At 38.2% G+C, this 18,775-nt stretch overlaps 1 protein-coding gene across 4 annotated transcripts in view; it reads right to left on the reverse strand.

Moving 5' to 3' along the window:
* LOC127639550 (nuclear factor 1 A-type) overlaps window positions 1-17,936 on the reverse strand; it is a 163,677-nt gene extending 145,741 nt beyond the window's left edge. For all 4 annotated transcript variants that reach the window (XM_052121617.1, XM_052121615.1, XM_052121616.1 and 1 more), the window contains exons 1-2: window positions 17,075-17,936; window positions 11,735-12,263 (exon numbers count right to left, since the gene is read on the reverse strand). In XM_052121617.1, the coding sequence (XP_051977577.1) occupies window positions 11,735-12,263; window positions 17,075-17,101 (556 nt within the window). In that variant the 5' untranslated portion in view covers window positions 17,102-17,936. The remainder of the gene's footprint in view (window positions 1-11,734; window positions 12,264-17,074) is intronic.
* Window positions 17,937-18,775: the final 839 nt, after the last annotated feature.

Here is an 18,775-nt window from a genome sequence, read left to right on the forward strand (position 1 = left end):
GTGGAATCTGCAAACAAATGATGCTATACCTTTTATGCCGAACTAATGTCGCACCATTTTTTTAAATTATTTTTCACCAACTGGTGCCATGTTCCACATGTCCACTGGTGGACATGTTCCACTAACGTTTGACAACCAGAAAGCGTCCAACTATAACATTTTTAACATCTATTGTTTTATAATTTACCAAAAAATATATGTTTTGCTTGAAAAGTGTACTTTTTATAGTACTATTTCTTTAAAATAAATACCAATAAGTTTGATATTTTGTTGTCTAATCCAATTAAATTTTTTAAGGGTGGCTTAAGTGGCTAAATACTGAGAGGGGAATCTGAGGGAAATAGTGATAGAAAAGATGGTAAATTACAAATTGCTCATTTTTCCCTGCATGCTCACAGCAGGAAGTGTTGGTTACAGTACAGAGTTCCTATGTCTGCCTTATCTTTATAGCTCTGACTTTGAACTGTACATTGGCTCCTCCCAACAGTAGGGCAAAGAATGGTTTGCAGCAAATGTGAGTTGCAGTGGGAAATGTGGGAGGGTCGCATCAGGCTTATTCCTCAGGAAGTGCTCCATACCAGTCCAGTTTCTTGGAATGTTTACTTTATCCGCTAAAATGTGTATTTAACGAGTTTGGCTGGTACCGATAGCCTTTACCACAGATAATGCAATACCTGTGCATGTATCCATGTTGCAACAAAATTATGGCCAAATAAAATTAATATCAGACATAGTAAGAGGCATTTAGGCAAAATGAAAAAAAAGTTTCGGCTTCAAAATCTGAATGGATGAGCCATGTTTCACTGCATAATGGAATTCTGTATTAATCCAACAAGTTGCCACAAACCATTAAAACGTTGCAAAGCTTGGCAAGAGTAAACAGCAAAGATTTCTATAAGGGTTCACGCCCACTTAACTACACCTAAACGTGGTAAAAATAATTATAGTGCATGGCTTATGATGGCTAATAGAGTGCAACGGTCTAGTTCCGGAAGTAAAATCCCATTAATTTTCTCCAGAGCCAAATTTATTTTTAACAATAACTTATAAACCATGAACTCAGAGGTTTTTTCATTCAATTACATAGTTTCCAATGCTTCATGGGATTGTAGTTAATGCCCTCATGAAAGACATTAGGTACACAGTTTTGCACCTTTATCTTTTTGTCTGATTTTCCAATACTTTTTTGCTTCAAATCTAAGTTTGTTATGGTGTGATTCACTTTGGAGTTGGTTGGTTTTTATTTATGAAGGATTTAGAAAGTATACTAAATCCATTAGTATCTCTGCTTTATTATACTGACAACGACCACAGGTGGCCATGGCCAACAGGTGGCACTGTGATATGACCCATCCACTTATCCACAGTTTACACTGTGCATGATTTTGACTACTGTTGGTCCATTATTAATGCCTTGAACTTTGACTGGCACTGACACAAGAATCTCTAAACAATATTCTATATTTCACAACAGAGCGGCACATTCTAGAGTGCCAGTTGTTTCCCAACAGTGAAGTAATATAAGACCCATGAGTGGGAGGTTTCCCAGCCCTGATGCATTAGTCTTACGACTGGAGCTCATCTCTGGGAATATATAACTGAAGTGGCATTGGGGGGGAGGGGGGTGCAAGGAACACAACTTGTGGTTAGGGGGTCTCTTTTTCAAACATGCATGCAACAAGAGGGTCTATCCCATTCTTTTTCAAATCTAACCAATTAGCTTGGTCACAGCTCCCCGTTCCCAGATGGTTTACAGCTAATGAAGTGCTGCTTTTGTTTAGTCTGTGAAAACAGTTTTGGGATTGAAGTGTGGATGAAACTCAGCCTGGGACATTGCTTATGAAGATGGCACTCCTTGATATATTTAATGAAGTTGGAGGAGAGTTTCACACAAGTCTCGATGATGCCTCGTTGGTGTTTTGCGAAAACATAAACGGGTATATAAGTGATATTTACTCATATGGTGAGTCCGGGAGCTACTAAACAGAACGGAATGCGTTAGGAGATTTTTCTAATCTAGAAGTATACTAATCAACACTAATTAAACAGTAACATTAGCATCTGACTGAATAAATGAAAAAAAATTAGTTGAACTGCATTTGTATTTTAAAAGCACACAGAAAATATCCTTTCACATGATGCTCAGCTTGGCCTGTGAGTTTAATGAAAGGTGTATTGGGGGTTACAATTTTCAGCATTCTTTTTATTACACTATTTGAATTTCCTCCAAACATGATCACTGAGCCATTGATGAGTCCCTAAAAGGATGATGTTTACATTCTATCCAAATCCAAAGCAAGAGTGAACAGGCTAATTGGGAATGTGTTCAGTCGATGCGCTGCGTTTTTTCTGAAGGGGCACCGTACTCGCCGCAGAAATGAGTAACAGAATGGTGCCAGAGCTTGGGGTCTGGCTAGGAGTGTGCCATAGCCTTATTATCCTTATTTGCTTATTTATTTATATTTCTGTAGTACAGACAGATGGAGAGACTGGGGCAGTTCTGGGGATAAATAGTTCAATAATTTAAAGTCAATTCCATACTTAGCCGAACCCCCTCCCTCTGCTTTCAATAATTAAAAACAACATCTGACAATATGAATATAAAATCTCTAACAAATACAAAACATAACTTGCTTTTAGAGCAAAAGCTCTGTTGGCAAATGGTTGCCCTGTAGTGCCATGAAGTTCTGGGAAAATGGAGGGATTTTGAGTGACTAACACATGTCAGTCACAGACAGTGCAAAGCAATAAATCTGCGCATTGCTTAGCAGCAGATGGGCATAACGGGTATTGGGACAGACAAGCAATTGAGGTAACATATTCTCTTTAACACAGACACACATAAATAGCACAAACACACACACACACACAACATGAGAGGATCCTGTTCAGCAGCACACCCCCAGCCTTTCTTCTATATTTTACCAGCCATACGGTAGTTTATTTTCCACTTCTTTTACCATCTGTAGCAACTTTCCCCCACAGACACTCACAGCTGTCCTGTTTCATGTCTGCACACTCCTTTATATCCCGGCGCAAATGCCTACGGCATACAATAGTGCCCCATGCCTCAATCATGGTGTCTGCATTCTTCTCTTGGCAGTGGGAGTGGGCCTTTCATGGTGCCAGGGCCAGCTATGGCAAACAGCTAAATAATGTAAAAACAGGCCATTTACTGTAAAAGTGCTTTTTATACTGTTTACGAAAATACGGGGGTTGAATTTGTGGTGAGAATCAGCAAGGTGCAGGAGATACAATATATTTTATTGATATTTGGGTTGTGAAACAATAATATCACACTTCTTTATGTTTAGTATATTGCAATTCAAAACTGTTATATATTGCTATCTTATATAGCTAATTCATCATCATTGGACTTTAGTGTTTACACAAAAAAGTGCTAACTTCCTGCTTCATCATTCATAAGCACGTCTGTGTCATTAAAAAAACAAAGACGTTGAGAGGCAGTTGTATGCCTTTGTTCTAGCGTGCTTTTTGCGAAAACCCTCACAGTCTAGCTAATACAAAAACAAACATAGAAAGGAAATAGAAATAGTGTGTTTAACATTTTGCTAATGTGTAGCTAAAGTGTAGCTAATACAAAAGAAAACTTCTTGAGAAAATAGCGTACCTTTGTTCTAGCATGTTTATCATTTTGGGGGCAAAAACAACTCACAGTCGAACTAATGCAAAAAATACAATGTGATGGAATAGCTCAACTTTATTCTAGAGTTTAGCATTTAGCAAAAAAACCTCACAGAGAACAGCATACCATTGCTCCAGTGTTTATCACTGTAGCTTTTATACAGTATAGCTTTTTTTAAAAACTGTGTGAGGGAACAGCATACCTTTGTTCTAGCATGTCTATCATCTCATCAAAAAACAATAGCAGTCTAGGTAATTATAAAAAAAAAAAAAAGCATTGTTAGGGAATAGAGTACCTTTGTTTCAGCGAGTTTATCATTTCGCGAAAACCCTCGAAATCTAGCCTTACAGAGGGTCTGCATAGAAATCCTTATAGAATATAGACAAGTTAAAGAATTAAGTGTTTGTTGACCAAATGCTGCAATGTGTTTCTATATATACTAAATAAACTAAGGCTAAGTTCACATTCATTTGTGTCCCTTTGAAAACACATTTTTTCTCTCCGTTTTGGCCTTCTGTCCACACAGAGACGGTATATTTGACAGTGAAAATGGGGCATTTTGAAAATGCTCTCCCAAGTGCATAAATTTGAAAACACCGTCTTCACGTTGTAGTGTGGACTGGGAAAACGGAACATTGGAAAACAATGAAGTATTTGTTGTCATGTGATTCAATCATGTGATCCATTCAACCCAAAACATTCAAGGTGGCGGCCCGTGTTATAGAGGCGCTTTTGTGCCTGATATCCACTTTGATAGCGTTGTGTTACGTAAATGTTACTTTTAACAACCTTAACATTGCATTCCTTTGAAGGCGACAGGAAGTTTGTTTGAAATTGGTGTCTGGCGGCAGAACACCAGGATAATTGCATTTTAGATCGCACATGGAACAGCGATTTTCCACATGCGCAGTATTTTTTACGTTTCAGTGTGGATGAGCAACTTTTCGAAAACGTTTGAAAATGGTAGTGTAGACAAAGACCGTTTTGAAACTTAAATTTCAAATTTATCTGGATTCTTCACATTAGAATATCAATACAGGATTGTGAGGTAAAATATTTATATGAATTATATTATAGTATATGAATACTTCTATTGATTTGAAAGCATGGTCATTGTACTGAATTTCAACAGTGTGCGAGATCCACTACTATTCAGAGACACTGACTGCATGTTGCCTAACACTGCAAACACTCTACTGATCAATAGACAGTGACGTACAGATCAGCCATTATAAAGCAGGGTGACTGGTCGCAAATCAATCTCCACATCACATGATGTCAGGAGATCCAGTTTGAGAGATTTAGTGATGAAGCAGGCTCAACCTGTCAGTATAAACCCAGTTTAAGGACAGCTAAAGAGGCTTTTGGTTACTAGGATTCATTTTATGACTTTCGTTTAGTGCAGAATGTACAGATAGAGGATGGCACATGCCAGAATATCACTTAGGTTTTGTTTCTGAAGCAGTTGAATTCGTTTTTTCTCACTCTCTACCGGAGATGTACATGAGCTTTGAATGAAGACCTCATCAAGACCTACTACAATCAATGTTTCTCACTGCAAAGGCCTTACAATGCCTCGTTTGCTACCGGCTGGCGCTTAAGACAATGGCACTCTTGTTGAATGGCATGTGAATATAAAGGCACCATTCTCAGAAGTGGGCCAAAGCTGAAGTCCAGAACAGTCTGATCCATTAGCAGACGCGTTCCTTTGAAATGGCTGAAAAAAAGATAGATGAAAAAAAATTGCAAACACTGTTAGATGTTAAAATAAAAAAGCAATAAACAAGGAAACTATAGTAGCATCCATACACCTGTTATTTGTTCATTTAAAATAGTTATTTAGTACTATATCTGAACAGAATCCACATCCAAAGAATTTAGCCATCCACCGGCACTCACGTTAACAATTCTATACTTTTACTTTTACATTTAGTGTAGAAAAGGTGAAAAACGTGTGCAGTCTGTGTGGGTATTAATGCTTTCCGAAGCACTTTTGTCATACATAGCAAACCCAAAATACTGTAACTAGCATTAAATAAATGTGTGAAAAGGAGAAAAAAAGGAAAAGAAATAAAAATAGCCAATCTCCCATCATGGGGCCCATTTCTCTCTCAGTGGCTGTGCGCTGGGACGACTGAGGAGTTAATACAAAACTAATTAGCAAAAATTGACTGGTGCCAACCCCCCTCATTCCTTTTCCTGCCTCACTACACAGGGGGACAGTGGTAAGCCCAGAGCACAGGTGTACCGCTCACGCCGGCTCTAGATTACTGCCCACTGCCTATGCACTCTAAACCCTTTACCGAGCTCCCTACGCCGTCCTTATGTCAGTGAGGAAATTAATGGTGATGATCTGCATTTTTATACAAATTTTGCATATGTTAAAGGAAGCAAGAAAATAATTAAGGATGAAAGGAAAGAAGGAAGCAAATAAGGATATAAGAAAATTAAAAAGAAAAGAAGGAAATATGTAAATAAAGTAATAAATAAAGAAAAGAAGGAAATCATGAAGGAAGTAATGAATTAAGGAAGGAAGGAAGCAAATAAGAAAGGATGCAAGTAAATAAATATTGTGATTATTGACATTTAAAACCCTGTAACTGAAGACAGCGAATATGGTCCAAATCTGTGAGGAAAGATCGGCACTCACAATGCGCATTAAACGGATTACATGAATTTGTTTTGCAATCAGGTTTAGGAGAAATTAACCCACTAAATGCAAGTGCTGTGCAACAAAACATAGTGCAATGTTTCCCGTCCCACAACCATCTGCTTTGTTTAATCCAATCACATTGTGACAGAAACAAACGGTACAAAAGGAGGTCAAATGCAATGATATTAAAACCTGCGCTGTATCCCATCATTGGATCATGGCTGGTCCTTCAGAGGAGTGGTTTGTGCAGTCTGGGCAGAAAAGTTACAGTGCAGCAACTTATTGTGTGTGCAACTGCATGGGGATGTATTTATGAATGGGCAACAAACTCATTTTTAATGAATGGTGCTGTGGGAGCATGTGTGTGCATCAAAGAGCGCGGCGGCATGGTCATTGTTGCAGTAACAGGGTCAGCTGGTGGGATTTGCAGAGCGAGGCCGAAATGAGCGCAGAAAAGTAGGGGAGGATGGGTGCGAGGGGGTGGGTAGGTCCCAACCCACAATGTGTACTGCAGTAACCACAACAAAGGCTGTGGTTTATCCCACAATCGCCTTAAATAGATCCAAATTATTGTTATTCCTCAGGCTGTGGAAAGGAAGAGGAATATAAAACGGCTGTTACACAAATGTGCCTGAAGATATCATTGGATTCTGTTTGTGCCACAAAAAAAAATTATGTTGAAAGTATGTTGATAAAACTTAGCAATGTAGTAAGCTTGTTAGCATTCTGCCTCACATCTCCTTTTGTGTTCCTTGGAAGAAAGTAAGCCATATGGGTTTGGAAAAACATGACAGTGAGAAATTTCATTTTGGAGGGAACTGTCCCATTAATGCCCCTTCAAAAATCACATTCAGCCAAGTTCCAAGAATTTGAAACGAATTAAAAAACCTATGACAGGACTTGAACAATAGGCGCCTTGAGCATGCATCATCAAAGCTAACAAGTTTTGAAAGACACACTGTAAATCTGTTTAAGAGCTCAAATGGAAGTGGGTCAGACATCTTTACAAACATTACACATGCAAACGGATTGTTCGACCCAGCCCCGGGTCACTTAAGGTAAGTCCAATATAAACATCTATCAGGCTCAAATGGAAATGTACACACAGGCCCAGTCTCGGGTTTGTTATCTATCTAAACCAGCGGTATCCTTCCATTGTGTAGTGAGATTGAAAACAAAGTGCAATAAGACTAAGACTAAAACTAATAACAAGTAAAATCGCATTAAGTTGTGTTATTTAGTGCACTCAATTAGTGCATTATTTCATAAAGCACTAATTGAGTTTAATTGTAAAAGTACATTGTATATTTTACTAACAAATTGTGCTTGTTTTGAGTGGATGTCAGTGTAATACTCTGATGTGACACAATACTTAAGTACGTCCATTTCAGTCTTGAACTTGAACTTTTAAAGGGATAGTTGAAAGGGATGGAAGATTGGCTATTTTTATTTTTATTTATTTTCCTTATTTTTTCTTCTTTTCACACATTTATTTATGAACTTTTAAAAGTAATCCATAAGACTCCAGTGGTTAAATATATATCTGCAGAAGAGATATGATAGGTGTGGGTTAGAAACAGATACAAATTGAAGTCCTTTTTTACTGTAAATCTACATTTTCACTTAAACATTCTGGTGTGGAAGTGACTTTTACTTTCACAATCAGCCAGTTACTGGTTGGGGCTGGTCAAAGGTGGAGATTGATAGTAAAAAAAAAACCCACAGCTATAATATGGCTTCAGATGATATCGATTTAACCACTGAAGTCTTATGGATTACTTTTATGCTGCCTTTATGTACTGTTTGGGCCTTCCGAGTTCTGGTCACCATTCACTTGCATTGTAAGGAACAACAGAGCTGAAATATTCTTCTAAAAATCTTAATTTGTGTTCTGCAGAAGAAAGAAAGTCATACATCTGAAATGGCATGAGAGTGAGAAAATGATGAGGATTTTCATTTTTGGTTCAACTATCCCTTTGATCTCCCATCTAAAGGAAAGTTTAACGATAACCCATGTCTATTTATTTTAATGATTTTATATACATCCGAATGCCACAAAATTATATTAAGCATTTTTATGAACTCCGGATAACTTCTAACAAAATTCTTAAAAAAAAAGTTCTAATGTGATTGTTGTGTAACAACAATCTATAAGTGGCAAAACTACCCAAATTTGCAGCAAAAATGTTTTATGTGAAATCACCTCACTTTACAGGTTTACCTCCAAAAGGCAGTGTTAAATAAGGAAACATTAGTCTGGGTCTCCATGGCTATTAGCCCCTTTGTCTGGTTTAAAACTATCAGCACACCACTCTCTGGTCCAAACAAAACCACCTGTTTTAACTGGAGGTCAAGGGGGCAACCCAAAACTAAAGCCTGCCCTCTGCTTGACTGGCTGATAATGGGAGTGGATGTTTATCTAGGAGGTCAAATGCCTTGAAGATGGGGTCACGACCCTAACATCATAAGCTGTGACCTCTCCCACGTGCGGAGTGCTCCTGTCGTAAATTAGCCCTAGTTGCACGTCCTCCTACCCTTGGGAAGGCCTCTGCGAACACCACATTCATGCCTTTCTCTAGAATTTCTCATATCACTTTGTATTAAAAGATTTATGAGGAATAAAAAAACAATCATCCACATGCCCACAGAGATTAGACACAGGGTTAACATTAAAATACATTTACATATTGAACGTGACAATTCTATGAAACTTAAAATGAAAATTTGAAAACAACTGTCAGACAAAGTCAAACTTAAACTTTTGACTTTATTCCCATTGTTTCGCTGAAGTGTTCGAGAATGTGGATGTGGTAAGTCGACTTTTGTAAACACCCCACGGGGCTTGTACCTGCTTCTTTCACAGGCACCACCACAGAAAATTCTACATGTTATACATAGCAATATATTGTATATGTTAAAAAGAAAAAAAGTGTCATGTTACATTAATTAAACTTTAGTAATATTAATTTAAATTAGATTATTTACAGTCAATAATAGCTTGAAATTTTGCACCTAAAATCAAAACACCTATAAACTCACAAACACATATAGCTGGAAAACAGTGATTTCGCTGGAAAATAAGAATTGACGAATTCTATCGCAATTTTGACCAAATTTTTTATATTTTCGGCAACAAGACAACTTTACCTTGGTGACTTATTTCGATCAGCAGAATTCACACTAATGATGTACAAAACACTAAACACTTTTCCCTAAACAGTTGCATCACTTTTGCACGTGGTAATTCAGCGTTAAATCTGCGCTGACATAGCGCTGCGTCTGCATTTTTTGCGTATGAAGTCACATTGTCAAACACCTCCTTTCTACGTAAATGATGTGTATTATAGATAGCGCTTTTTTCGCAAACCTCTGCACCACTTTCCCACCACAATTAACATTGTGTTATTAAACAGAAAGGAGATGTTTGTGTATATTTTCTATAGATCAGGCGCTAAACCAAAATGTACAAATAAATGGCGCTTTTACCGGCGCAATTCATTCTTCTACCTTGTTTATTTCACGACATTTACGCCTCTCATCAATACAAGATGGCGTTTTCCTCCACCGAACATTTAGCGTTTCGAAAACTAAACGCTCCATTACCGCATACTTTGGAAAATATACAAAAAACTAAAAACAATTGTGTGGATGTAGCCTTACTGAACTTCCCCCCAAATGTTAAATCTAAGGCATAAAAACACTAATGTAAGATAGGACAAGTGGCAGTTCCGTCAACTGGTCCGAAACTCTTTCACACTGGCCCCTGGCCATCAGGCCATCCTCACTGTTGAGCCGAGCAGTATTTTTATCCTCCAGCAAACAGAAAATAAGTCTGCAACAATGGATTGGTATTTCAGCTGTGTTATTGTCAAAATCAAGTGGGCGTGTTTGCTGGCCTGCACCCCTTTTGCCCTGGCAAGACTGTGGGATAAATTTAATTACTGACTTTAGCTCCTCTCAGAAACCCAACTTTTGCCATCTGTGTATGAGGTCAGCCTCTCTTCAGATGGATTTTAATCAAGGGGGCTCCAGCAATGCTCCACTGCTTTAAATAAGACAGAGGGAACCCGATCGGTCTGTATGCAGGTCAGAGTTCGGGAGAAAGAGAGCCAATAACTGCGAGAAGACTTCAACACAACCTCAGGCACTTCGGCATCTTCCTCCCTTTTGTTCTCTCTCTGACATCTCTTACGATCACAACTGAATTAAAAACAAAATGCAACTCTGCCGATTAGGATGTTAGCGGGAGCAAGGCGCTCCCTGCTGAATGGCTTTTCAGAACATCAAAACTAAGGATTTCAGCCGGCCGTGGGGAAATGCGTTTTAGTGACAGTGTGCATTAGTCGTTCTTATTCTTACAAAAAGCTCAAAGGCTCCAGGCCTTTGTGTTCCCCCCAAGTCAAAGTCATTCACACGCTCCCATTTTCCAACCTGCCGTCTGCCAGATCCACTCATTTTTCAACGCGGTGCTAAATCTCACGTTTACGGCTTTATCTCCGCCGTCTTCGAGTTACACTGCGTTTTTTACTCTTTTATCGGTGCCTCATCAAAGCAGAAGTCGGGCCCATATAGAACACAGCAAAAGGCGGATGTGCACGCTGCCAACTCACTTAGACTTCAGTGCCACGATTTGTATGTGAGAGGAAATGAATGTAATTAAGGTGCTCAGTTTGCCTGGTGAAACAAAGTGCGCTCCTCGCCTTCCAAGTGAAAGCCTCTGTTTGTGCTGCTGTCAGTGCAAGACAGATCCCCTGCTGCCTTCTGCCAATTAACAGTCTCTCCATCAGATATTTGCACCGGACTTCTCCCGGGTGGTTCTTCAAGTATAAGCTAAACTAATATGACAGTAGGTTTTGTTAGAATTGCTGTGTTTTATATCAGACAGTCATTTTGCGATTAAGATAATTAATCTATTAAGTCTTGTTAGATTTCTAACAAAAGTATATCCCAAAATGATCACGTATTAACAGTGTGTTTTATAATTAACAGCAAATCACATGTAATCAGTGTGCTTATTTACAAAAAGTCATGAATATACAGTATATGTCTTCTTGGTTGTAATTTCTTGGAATGGAATCTCAGATCTTATATTCTGCCAAGAGTCAGTCGCTCTGCTCAATCGGCATGTTATATTTATTTGGGGAACGTGTAAACTGGCAGAAAAGAAACAGATGATGGTCATTCTTCTGCATTAGAGTCAGTTTTGAGTATATTTTGAGTTGCACAAGCAGTAAGGAAGGAAGTTGATGCTCTTGTCCTGTTCTTTCCAGCTGCTTTATTGCCAGCTGATAAAATTAAGTGCTTCTGCTGCTTATATGGTTTATAACTTCCTATAAAAAACACTGTGTGAAACTCCATCCTTTTATAATAACAGAAAATCAACAATTTGGTACCTATGTTTTGTATTCATTAGCTTATCAAGAGAAGGGACTTACCTGCATGCACAAAGTAGGCCAAGTACAGGTCGAGTTCCTTTACAGAAACTCCTATGTGATGCGGCTGCACGCACAGCCCTGGGTTCGAGCACTGTGGAGATTTAACCAGCCTTTCGCCATCAGTACTTTCAAGCGGAATCCCTTTGAATAAAATCACCATGACCAGGTCCAACCGCCACACTTTGTCCGCCTGGCGCAGGCAGTCGATCCTCCTCATCTTGCCCTTCTGGTCGGGGTTGGAGAGCACACAACAAGGGGGCTTCTTCCCGGTGACGGTGAGCACAAAATCCTCACGGAACTCGGGCCGGATGTCCTTGCGGAGTTTGGCAAGCAGCCGCGATGCCCACTTTTGCTTGACCTCTGGCTTCTCGCCGAGCAGTTCGTCCTTCACGGCTCGCTCCTCTTCTTTAGACATGCGCTTCTCGTGCTTCTTGAAGTATTTTCTCTTGCGGGCCTGCAGGTTGAACCAAGTGTAGGCGAACGCTCTCACATGGGGCAGCAGTGCTTCAATGAAAGGATGGAATTCATCCTGCCAACACAGCAGAAGGACAAAGGAGGAGAATTTAGTCCACATAGGAGAAATGAGAGAAGTTACCACAGAAGTTACAGCAAAAGTTTTCAAAAATAGTTTTAATCATATTAAGCACTGCAAGAATTACAAGATGAAAATAAATAAAAAAAATACGAAACTGTAACTACTCTGAACAGTTTGTAAAATTATGAAATAAAATACATAAAAACAAGCAGAAAAAATAACATGCTCTTCAGAGTAGACACCATGAAAGCGAAACATGCATATCGCTAATAAATTCCACAAGATTATTTTGAAAAACAGCCTTCGACAGCAGGAGTGTGTTTGTGAGCCAAACTGGGGGGTGGGGGGTGCGCACGTGTGTGTGTGTGTGTGTGTGTGTGTGTGTGTGTGTGTGTGTGTGTGTGTGTGTGTGTGTGAAGCTCATCTCGGACATATCTTGGCTCTCTGGCAAGAATGCTGGTCTGTAGGGGTCTGCCAGGGCCGAGAAAAAGCAACACCCGACCAGGAAAATTGGACTGGCTATTTTTATCTGTTCTCCCTAAAAATGCACACACAGTTCCAAAGCACTGCAGCTTTATTCTGAATCGGAGAGGCGTGTGTGGTTTTCAGACAGGAGTGTGTGCAGGCAAGATTGTGGCAATTTTGGGATTGCTTCACCTGCCGCTAGCACACAACCTGGCAGAAAATCAATTCTACAATACAACTTCAACAACTGACAAAGGCCTCACTGAATTATCACCCGTGCTTTGCACTGTTTTTATACACAATCTGTCAGTAGGTATAATAATTCACATATCTATATATGTTTATCTACGGAGAGAATATCAAAGGAAAGTAAGATACATTTGGAATCTTTCAATTGATCAGAAACTATTGTATTTAATAATGCAGTTTTATTGGAAAGATGCATAATGCAATAATTGTTCAGTCTAGTTACTGTGATAACTAAACTTAAGGAACTTTTATTACATAACCATTAAATCAATGCCAACACATTTGTGATATATGTAATTATTCTCTCTCTTTATCTTCATGTATCAAGGCATAAAATGTTTCCTGTAAATGTAGGCTTGCATACTGTATGGATTTATGATGACTGACCACATAAATACCCATATCTTTATTGCCTTAAAAAATAAACACTAATAACTGGGCAAATAAATATCATGTGGTTTCTAAAATGAAATAATTTGGGATTTTACACAGAAAATAACTCTGGGGTTTTTATTACACAGAGAGAATAATGGCAGACTGCCAATCACTAGAATAACATTTCCACAAACAGCAATAGCCGCGCATCGTGTCCCAAAACCGACCGTGCGAGCACGAGGGGGCTGCCAGAAAGCAATGAAAGTGCACCGTCTCTGTGCTGGGGACAGATTTCATTTAAATAACTACAGAGATATGAATATAACACATTGGGTTCGGCTCGCTGCTTTTAGAAATTAAAAAAATTAATTCAGTGTAATTTATAAACATGAATTAAATGACTATAATTCTTAATTCTTGGGACAATTTCAAGCCCTACTGCTAATGTTGGTTTCATAATTAAAATTTATCACAATATAAAACATCGAGCAAAAATAAATAAATAAAACTATTTATTAAATTCTGAAATTCTACTTAAAGATAATGTAATATATTTTAACAATCTGGGGGATTTAAAAACAACAAAGCTCCAGATTAAAATAAATGCATCAATGTTTAGGATTATTATGTCTTCCATGCAAGTATAATAGCCATATCTCAATTTTTACACCACAGAGGAAATAAAATTTGCATCATGCGTAAAAGTCACAATGTGTGCAAAGTATGTGTGTGTGCGTGCGTGCTTGTATTAGTGTGTGTCAACAAGAAAAACCTCAAATCTCCTGTGAGACACCAGAGCAAATGTATATGTTTTTTATCATATTGTTTCCTTCCTGTCTCGTACAAGACTCACTCGCCTCCGAGGCATAAAAACGGTATTGTTTCATCCTGCACTTAATCCAGTGAATGAATTCTCTTATCTCCCTTCAGTGACTATCCAAGTAACTTTATCCAAATTCTGTGAAATATTGCTCCTCAATAACCGATATCATCTATTGTTGCGGCATTTGTACATGTACATCATGTGCATATCATATTTTTATTTTTAAGAAAAAAGGGTTTATCTCCAGGTCTACATTCACTCTCATACTTTTTAGTTTAGGGAACAGACGACAGTCCAGCTTGATGGTCAAAAAACAATGCTAACTTTCTGAAGTTCTCAGTGCCCCATTGGTGATGCAAGCAATGTTTTAAATGATGTGATTTTTTTGCACTAATTAATTTGTGAATAAATTAAAACTGTAATTTAACTTGCAAATTATTGAAATAATAAAATTTTGAGTTCCAACATTGTAAAACTACATTAAAGAACCAGAATTATGAGGGCATCCAAAAAGCTTGTTATTTCATAGCTATGTTTTTAATTGTTTCATATGGTATTATACCAATTTATACGAACTGAGTTAAAACTAGACACTGCAATAAAACAAGATGCTCAGTTAACAAATGGGGAAATGTAAGAATGGCCCAAAAAAGCACTTTTTGGAGCATTCATGAGTTAAAAAAGTAACAATATAGGATCTAGTCAGTAGCTCAGGGTTTTTTTTTAAAGACTCCTAAACTGTTTCAAGCTGACACCTATAGGAAGGCCTCACCAGGGAACAACAGTGCCTCATGGCTGAGAAAGACATGAACATTTTTATGCATGTAAAAATAACAGATACAACTGACTTGTAAATAAACAGATCTCTAAAAGGGCAATTAAGATGTTAATACATTGAAAATGATTTACTAGCATGGAAAATACATGTATATTACACTGAATTTGCATTGTAAAAAAATGAAAAACATTCTTATTATGATTTTAAGAGTTTTTGATGCAAGTGTAAAAAAAAAAATGCAAAGATGCTAGATGGCTACTTTCTGGCACACAGAGAACTATTTCAGAACTTCAATTTGCAAGATGATATTGCACACACATAGCAAAAAGTGAACCTCAAACTGCCTTAACATCGAAACAATACCAGATCAATACCCAGTCTCAGTGAGCTTGATCACTTTTAATCATTTAATTTTATGACTGTCAATTATTAGAAAGAAAGAAAGAAAGAATTTTCTAAGACTGCAAATCCTCTCAATTTTGATCAAAGACATTTATCATTTTGTTCAGCACTCTATACAAGTCCCTAATAGTTATTTTTATCTAAAATACAGTTAGTCAAGCAAATAAAAAATATATTCGCTTTTATTTAGAATATAAGGTGTCACTCAACCAGATGTCAATACAAATGTCATTTTTAGGTTTATTTAATGATGTCAAAAAAGATTTTTCATCTCTTCTGGTGTAAGGCTTGTTTTTCTCCTCACATTCACTATAATTTGGGGGAAAAAAATATTTGTTTTTGCATAAATCCTCCCCAGTTTCTCCAAACAGACTGTAACTTACATTGTCAAAACAATGTCCCCATGCACACTACAATCCTAAGGCCTTCTAGGTTTTGTGCACACAATAAAATACTTAAAAACGCTACAACAGGATTTTTTAGAACTAAACAACCCTACAAAATCATGTCAAGTATGCACTATAACAGTCTATCTCCTTACTTCACCTGCCACCACGACTCCCACAATGTATCTTTTCTTTTGAAACCCCCTTTAACCCTCACACTTGCCGTTCAACTTTGTTTTGATTTATTTTACCTTTAATTTATAGTCCATTATTACAATATGACAAGCAACAAACAAGAAGTCCTAAGTATTTATATATATTATTATTATTATTATTATTATTTTATTTTTTTTCCAGTTATGAGGCAACCCCAAACACATGACAGCACAAAACCTAACACAGTCATAACTTTTAACAACAGTCACGGTAATAAAAATATTGGGGCCTGTTCATTTTAAAATTATACTTATTAAACAATATTCAAAAGCTGAACTTTCTGATATAACTGCTTCTTAATCCTAACAATATAATAAAAACAAAAATCTAAATATGCAAGATAGTGAACCTCTCAAAACTGATTATTGCTGAAAAACTAAATTTAAAAATCAAAAGTATTTCTGATGCCTTTTAAGTATATGGGGATATAAACGAATAAACTTTATAGAAAAAGAAGTTGAATATAGGGCAGCAGAAAGCCATGTAAAATAAACTGTCGGCAGCTGCACATGGATCAGGCAAAAGTTGATCTGCGATACAGGCGAGTTGTATCAATAATTAGTAATAAAATGCACACAAAATATTTTTTCTAAAAGCAAACGTGCTTTTGAACGATATAGGAAACCGTTTGACTTATACGTGCCGCTTTTAATAGACTGACACAGTAGGACGCTGAAGGAAACAGTCAATACGACGTAACAATGCAAATGTGCATAATGTTACAGCAAGGTTATGTTGCTTGCACAAGAAAGAAAAACACTTTAGGTAAGGTCGTGCACACCTCTTACATCCACATATTTTCATGCAGAACACTATGTTAAAACTTCAAATGCTAAATAGCAATCGTCTAACCCCCTATTCAAAACGCAGCTGAAATAAAATATAAGAGTTGCCAACAACATAAATGTGTGCACTGAACGTTTATATTTAGGTGAGGTGGGCGCCATCCGCCATGTGGTAGTTCAGTTGGCTCTGTCAGAGCAGGAATGCCTTACTGAACACAAAGTTACTTGACTTAAAGCAAAGGTTAGCCCCTATCTGTCCCGTCCCGACAAAATACACCACTTAAGTGCAGTAAATAGAGTTTAAAATGAGTGAAAATGCCACTTACCTGTGTTAGACATAGCGGAGAATACATATCTGTCGGGTTTAACTCTTGAATTGGCGATGTGTTGGGATAACTGTAACGAATCAGCGTGATTATGTATGTGTGTCGTGCGTGTGTGTATATGCGAGTGTATGGGGTGTGTGTGAATGTATGTATGTGTATGTGTGTCCGTGTATGAAAAGAGAAAAAAAGAGAGACAGAGAAGAAGGGAGAGAGGGAAAATAAAGCCTTGCTTCTTGCTTTCACATTTCCAACTCTGCGGAGTGCGCGCGTCGCTTCAGCGCTCCATACAGCTGAACTTTAACCCCGCCTCGAGTTACACACATCTACTGTACTCGACTGTTAAAGCCGTACATCCAAACTTTCACCAAAGGCATTATCATCGATTGCAGCCTTTAGAAATGTCCCGACGCCGGACGGCTGGAAGTGCACGGAGATTTCACAAAGCCATGAGCCGTGAAACTGTGATGAGGAGCGATCGTTTCATCTTGCAGTCATTTTCGTGGAGAAAACAAATAAGTGAAATAAAGACAAGATGCCAAAAAGTCGTCCGGATGCTTTACAAAGCTCGCGATCGGTTCATTCCCCGCTGTCTCTTACTGAGCCGTGTCGCGCGCTTAATATCCACCGAGCGCGTTGCATCGCATGTGGCGGAGCGAAGCAAAACTGAGCCGGAGCAGCGAGGAGGGTTCGGCGAGCTTTAGGAAGATAGAAATATCCGTAAAACCCCCCCTGTTGCAAATGCTGGCACTTGTGTAGAGGTTAGATTCAACCTGAGAGAGAAAAAGAGAGAAGGGGAAAAAGTGAAGCGCACGATTCGACTCCGTCCTTCACTGCGCTGAGACGAAGCTCCCGATCACTTTTCTCGTTCACAGTGGCCGGTGAACAAACTCTTGGGCTCTTCCCTCAGCACAGCGCCCTCAGTATCGGCACACGAGCCATACACACTTGCGGGACAAGGGAAATGTGCACTGCAAATGTGGTTGCACTTTATATTGACAGGACTTCATCTCGGTTTAAAAACATTGTAATGGGGAAAATGTGATATTGTAATTAATTTAACGACCGTGCATCGACATATATTTGATATCTCGTGCGCCGAATTAAAATCTCCAGCTCTTGATTCCTTATGCTCTTTTGATTTTATTGTGAATGGCCGTGGATACACTTAAAGGGCCATAAGCAAAGGAAATCAAAAAGTGGGAAATGATGATGGAAGCTCGTAATAATTGGCTATAGGACGAAAGTAATCTCAACTTTTACGAAGGCCGAACTTTAGTGAATTGCCGGACTTGCCACTGGGCTTCATCTTAAGTTATTAACCCCCTGAGCGATTGCTTAGATGAAAACATTACTGTCGATTTAGCGACTAAGTTAAGAATGTCTGTTATATCCGACGTTATCGTCAATATTTGTCTGGCATCAGTGTTATATGATTCATTCATTGTAATTCATTCAAATGAAGTAACAAATGCACATGTAGCACTGACTCTTTGATTCCGTATATATATATATAGATTACCAATTATTCAAGTAATTCAACAGTACATGCAGCAATTATATCTGCATGTAGGCCTAGTCAATATTACGTTTTGAAAATGCCAGTTATATGCACCAAATTTCAATATTATCTTTCACTTCTGTCTTGAATGCAAATTTCAGATTGATATTTGGCTGGCTGGTTCCTTGAGAGCATCTGCCTAT

This window comes from Xyrauchen texanus, chromosome 48 (assembly GCF_025860055.1).
Source record: "Xyrauchen texanus isolate HMW12.3.18 chromosome 48, RBS_HiC_50CHRs, whole genome shotgun sequence".
NCBI classification, from domain to species: domain Eukaryota; kingdom Metazoa; phylum Chordata; class Actinopteri; order Cypriniformes; family Catostomidae; genus Xyrauchen; species Xyrauchen texanus.